The sequence below is a fragment of the Diabrotica undecimpunctata genome, chromosome 3 (genome assembly GCF_040954645.1).
Source record: "Diabrotica undecimpunctata isolate CICGRU chromosome 3, icDiaUnde3, whole genome shotgun sequence".
Lineage (NCBI taxonomy): Eukaryota > Metazoa > Arthropoda > Insecta > Coleoptera > Chrysomelidae > Diabrotica > Diabrotica undecimpunctata.
The window spans coordinates 32,020,861-32,026,904 of record NC_092805.1 but is presented as its reverse complement, the minus strand read 5'-3'; the positions used below and the strand labels follow the sequence as shown (position 1 = coordinate 32,026,904).

At 33.6% G+C, this 6,044-nt stretch overlaps 1 protein-coding gene across 1 annotated transcript; it reads right to left on the bottom strand.

Annotated features, from left to right (window-relative positions):
* Window positions 1-290: 290 nt before the first annotated feature.
* On the bottom strand, window positions 291-5,404 carry LOC140436641 (uncharacterized). The gene is made up of 8 exons (XM_072525638.1): window positions 5,211-5,404; window positions 3,733-3,939; window positions 3,453-3,542; window positions 3,220-3,366; window positions 2,916-3,101; window positions 2,397-2,523; window positions 664-979; window positions 291-540 (listed from the first exon to the last, which is right to left on the bottom strand). Exons 1-8 carry the CDS (start codon window positions 5,364-5,366, stop codon window positions 381-383), a joined length of 1,389 nt encoding a protein of 462 aa, XP_072381739.1. The 5' UTR covers window positions 5,367-5,404; the 3' UTR covers window positions 291-380.
* Between the last annotated feature and the right edge of the window lie 640 nt (window positions 5,405-6,044).

Here is a 6,044-nt window from a genome sequence, read left to right as displayed (position 1 = left end):
TCAGAGGATAAGCATTTTAGATTGGATGATACAGAAAAACAAGGAACGAAATTGAAAAGGCACACAAAAAATTATAATTGTGACTAATACTAAGCTTATAATATAAAAAAACTAATATTAAACTTACTTAATTTCCTGGCTTAATCGCTTCGCCATTGGCGGCATCCCGTCTACTGCATCTGAAGAATTTCCTACACCTAATTTTCTACTTCACAAATAAGCACTAGGGTATATAGAAAAATAAACTTATTTGGTTGATATGAAAGGGTTGTTATTTTTAATGAAACCAAAAATTTTTAAATCAAAATTTTATTTGAACTAACATCCACAACATGGTGTGAATATAATACAATGTACAAAAGTTATATAAAACCACTACATTATATTAAGAGGGGTTCAGTATATACTGGTTTCCTAATGGGAACTTTGCTGTTGATGTCCTTTGTGGTAATATGGTAGTCAACCAAGTTACCATTGACCAAGGTCTGGACGCTGGCTTCACCGGTAAGAGTCTTGATGTGGGTTGGGCGGACGTCTTGCCTGCGAAAAAAGACAGTTTATTAATACACACGTAGAAAAATAATACAAGTATGATAGACATGAGGATACATGTTAGAAGATGTAGAAAATACACTAATAAATCTAATATGTATAATAACTTACTTGGTAATCGTGAAACCGTGGCCATCATCTTCATAGTAGACGGTTCTCCAGTTGAAACCATCATCGTAGGAGTATTTACCATATACTACACCATTTTCTCTGATTTCAGCTCTCTGTTGGAAGTTTCCAGAAATGCTGTCATCAATTTGGGTAGCGAATTGATATTTGGCGTTCTTAGCTTGTTGTCTCATTTCTTCTGCACTCATCTGATTGCTAACAGTGTTTACTTTGGACCATTGTTCATTGTCGTCAATCAATGAAGTTGCTGGTCTGGTGATGATCACTGATGGGCGGCTAATTTCAACGGTGGGTACATCTATATGAAAATAAAGTTTGTTAACAAAACCAGGAAGATATGTGGCTGCTATAAGACCTATCTTATCTAATTACTAAGTCCATCAGAAATAAAATAACTAGTATTTCTGGATAGTTTCACATGTGTTTGACAGGAATTTAGGACTCATATACAATGTAATTAGTGGTTGAAGTCATTCTGAAAGTTTAAAATATACATGTAGGGCTATTCTCAGCTGTTAAATCAATCTTGGTCTTGGTACCAACAATTTTGTACTTCATTACAAACAGACAAGAACTCGGAAGGCCAAATCCACACGTAGATTGTAGAGAATTTTCATGAAAGTAAGTTTGTATTGATGCTGCAGTGAGAATGTACAAACGCATTTCCATTGGAGAAAGGTATTAGGCAAGGAGACACCATCTCTCCTAAACTATTCTTCCCTCTATTATAGATGTTACTATGAGATATGAGATGTTTATTACAGATTTTACTATGAGATGTTACTATGAGAAACAACAATAGGGAAAATATTGGAGTCAACGTAAGTGGGGTGTTTTTGAACAACTTGAGGTTTGTAGACGACTTAGTCCTTATTTCAGACCGGGTAGATCATACCTGCCAACTTCTTTAAGGCCCTCAGAATTCTTGTACATGAGTTGGCCTTAAAATTAACTTTTCCAAAACACAGTACATGACCAACCTTGTACTGACTAAAATATTTCAACTAATGGAACGCAAATTGAACAAGTAGTATATACCTGTAAGTATCTGGGTCACGAGATTAAATTAGGAAGAGACAATCAAACAACAGAAGAATAGGACTAACGTTGATAGCTTATGGAAAACTGGGGCAAGTCTTTAGATTATATATTTCCATGTGCTTGAAAATGAAGATCTTTGATCAATGTAACTCCTAGTTTCTTCAGTATGGAGTATAAACATTGACTCTTACCAGAAAACTAATCAATAAGATACGAATGAAAAGTAATCAATAAGTGGCACAGAGAGAAATGGAAGTTGAATATATCCCTCAGAGACAGAGTTTCAAACCAAATGGTTAGGAGAAAAACTGGTGTTACGGACGCTATTGAAAGAATTACAACGCTGAAATGGAACTTGGCAGGACATGCTGCCAAAGTTAGATGGAAGATGGACCAAGAAAATTTTAGAATGGAGACCTAGACACGATGCTTATCGTATTCGAGATGTCCTAAAACAAGGTAGTCTGACGACATGAAATGCATCCAGCACAACTGAATTCAAGTTGCTCAAGATCGGAATTACAGTTACGGAAGGCCTATGTTAAGTAGTGGACTCAAAACGGTTAATGATATTGGTGATGAGGATTGAGATTGTTGTCTTTAACTCACACACACTGTTCTTATTAATAAACTTGAGGGTAATCAATTAATCTGTAAATTAAGAACAGACTTACCATAACGATTGTTGATGTTTGTGGTAGTGGACATAACTTTGTTGGACTCTCTTTGGTCACCGACGACTTGTTTCCTAAGTTCGTTAAGTACGTTTTCACTTGTGCTTACTGATGGTTGACGGTTGGTCTAAAAAATAATAGAACAAAATTAAGTCTCAGATATTAATCTCCAAACTTTAGCCAGAAATTTTCCAAGCGCAAAGGTATAAATTCCAAAATGAACGATTGAGCATTCTTTGATCCCAATCGGAAGCTATTAAGACGTTAAATACCGGAATATACTAATCTTGGCTGTCGAAATAAAAACAAACAGCACATGCAAAGTGATTAATGGGTTTAATAAAAAGGTAGTAGTAGTAAAATAAGGAACGAAAACAGTAAAAACATGGAGAATTTTCGATGTGGTGAGAAGGAAAGCAGCAACAATAGCTGACACAAAGTCATCAATAATATCCAGGAAATGACATGAAAACTGTCTAATAGCATAAGAGATATAGAAGTTTACTTTAAAATACTTACTGTGACTGTTACATCGTCAGTGTAGAATCTTGATGGGAAGTTCGTTGTTCCGGTGGTGATGACTGTCGTTGCAGGGTTGGTTGCTGTTGTTGAAGAGGTAGAACTTGACGTTTTAGAAGAGCTTGATGAGGTGATTTGGTCGATGAGAGAGTCTGGACCAGTAGCTACAGTTGCTACAGGTTTTACCTAAAATCATAAAAATTATGTAATGCTGGGATAAACTTTAATTTATATTTATCAAAATCTCTTTCCTAAGACAAGAGCGAGCTGTAAAGAACATATATTAAAAAAATGTTTAACTTACAACAACCTCGACGGGACGAGAATGTCCGTTGACAACAGATTCTTCTGTTACAGTTGTTTGTGAGTTTGTGCTTGATTTTTGAGCATTTTTCTCTTCGTTGATCAATTCGTTTACAATGGAAGCCATGCCAGTTCCAGTTGTTTTTTGCTACGTTAAAAATAAAAATATTTTAATAAAACACACTATTTTAAATTCTTATGCGGAATACTATTGTAGCAATACTGGATACTTACACTATTGCCGAAGAATCCACCCAAGAATTGCACGAAAGATGGGTTTTTCATTAAGGCTGGTATATCGAGGTTCTCTGTCGTTGTTATGGTCTAGAAATAAAAGAAATTTATTAACTGTTGTTCAATTACTCTCAAATGGAACTAATATTTTAACATGTCGATACAATTTTACTTATTGAAGAGTTTTGAAAGTTGAAAAAAAAATTCACTTGTAGAATAAATACATTTAAAGAACTGTCTTTACTACACAAAACGAGAAAATTTTAGTTCTGAAACATACCTCAGTAGTCTCTGATCCTTTGTGCAACGCGTTGTACATTTTCAAAAACTGGAACAAGAATTGTCTAAGTTGTTCGGCGAACTCTGGATTTTTTAACAACACTCGGAGTTGATCAACTTCGGAAACTGGAGCATCGGCTTTGTTGGTAGTAGTAGTCGTAGTTGTTGTTGTGGTCTTCTTGATTACTTTGTCTCCTGTAGCGGTCGTCTAGAATTCAACAAAATTAGTAAACATTTGTTGGTTTTTTAAATACGGTTTAAGTCAGGTTGTTTCCATCCTGTGATGTTATTTGCATATATTTGATGTTAGAAATTGTAATAAGGTTGTAAACCAAGAACTTAGATATATTTAACAGAAATTAATTATATTTCGCATTTACTAGGAACTAGTCCATTTGGATTATGAGGTTTTGTTAGTAAGAATTGAATGAGCATTGAAGGAAATTGAAAGAGACAGAAAATACAACCCAACAAGACATTTTAAACATAAGAGTGGTTCCAATAGAAAAAGTAAAAAAATACAGTTATCTTGGTACAATTATTAATGAAAATAACGAGTATACAGAAGAAATAAAAATGAGAATTGGACAAGCTAGAGCAACATTTAATAATATGAGAAAAGTATTATGCAGTAGAGACCTAAGTTTGCAACTCAAAATAAGAATATTACGTTCATATGTGTTTTAGGTGCTGCTGTATGAGGTGGAGGCCTGGACCTTAAAGAAAGAGGTGAGCGATCGACTTGAAGCATTCGAGATGTGGACCTACCGAAGAATATTAAAAATAAGTTGGGTAGACCGAATAACAAATGTTGAGGTCCTCAGAAAGATGACAAAGGAAATGGAAATCATGAATGCGATTAAGATAAGAAAGTTACAATATCTCGGTCACGTTATGAGAGGGGATAAATATGTGTTGCTACAAACCATAATGCAGGGAAAATACAGGGAAAACGTAGTATTGGAAGAAGACGCATCTCCTGGCTTAACAATCTGAGAAAGTGGTATAATTGCAGTTCTGTCGATTTGTTCAGAGCTACAATCTCAAAAGTGAAAATAGCTGTGATGATTACCAACCTCCTTGAGGAGACGGTACCTAAAGAAGAAGAAGAAGAAGTAGACGACAAATACTAGACGAAGAAGAAGAAGAAAAATTTTAAAACGCCGTTAATTAGATCTATGACTGGACCAAAAGATGGAGAAAAAAATAAGAATAGGAAATAAACCACAAGAAAAAAATTTGTTAAGAAAATTGGATACAAAAAAGAAAATAAAACCAAGAAGAAAGAAAATTGTATCAAATTTCTGATTGGGATTAAATTCCAATTATAAAATAACTGCGTTCTTTTTTAATTTTCTTTTTGACAGTACGGTTGAAAATATAAGAAAACAATTACAGAAAAGTATTAAAAAAATTGTATTGTAAATATAAAAGAAATTGAAAAATTATTTATATGAGACAATAGAGCAAAAAACTTACCGTTGCCACTGGACCAGACAAAGAATCTAACAAATCTTGCATCTTTCTGTTTCCATTTACCACTGTGGTGACGACTGTATCAGGGCTTCCTGGTGGTGCGGAAAAAACGGCAACGCACTGGATAACCAGAACGATGGCTACTGCTTTACTGAACATGTTGAATACTGTAGAAAGCACTGAAGAGTGAATACTGATTTTCGGCTCGTGTGGGTTTTTATATTATCCAAAAGCTATAGTGCTAATGAGTGTTTGATGGTTTTCGAAAGTTAGATCGTTTGGAATGTAATCTATTGCTAACCACTAAATGCAATATTTTGTTGTTCTAAGTGATATAGTAAACTTTTTTCCTTGAAAAATACGACATTTTTGTTGTAGTTTATAAAAATTATTTTGTACATACCAAACGCTCTTTTTTTCAAATATATCTAGAGGTAAACCAAAAAATATAAAATAAACTCTTCTTTTCTTATATCTCGTCTTCTCCTAGAATAATCTTATTTGCATCATCTGTTGTGACAATTTGTACATATTATTCTATATACACTGGAGTGCAAAATTAAACGGACACCCAAATTTTTTCTAAAAAAATGGCGTTTAGGATATTTAAGATATTTCTAATTGAGTATTTAATAATAAAGAAAATTTAATAGGAAAATTTATTACAAATCGATAAGTTAACAAAGAAAAAAGAATAAAAAATTTGAAAATCTGTAAAGAAACAAAATTATTTTTAAAATTTTGAACATTTTTAATGAAAAATAATATTTAGTAGGGTGTATTGCCTTCACGACCCCTAATTACGGCTCTCGTTCTAATAAGCATACTTCAGATTAA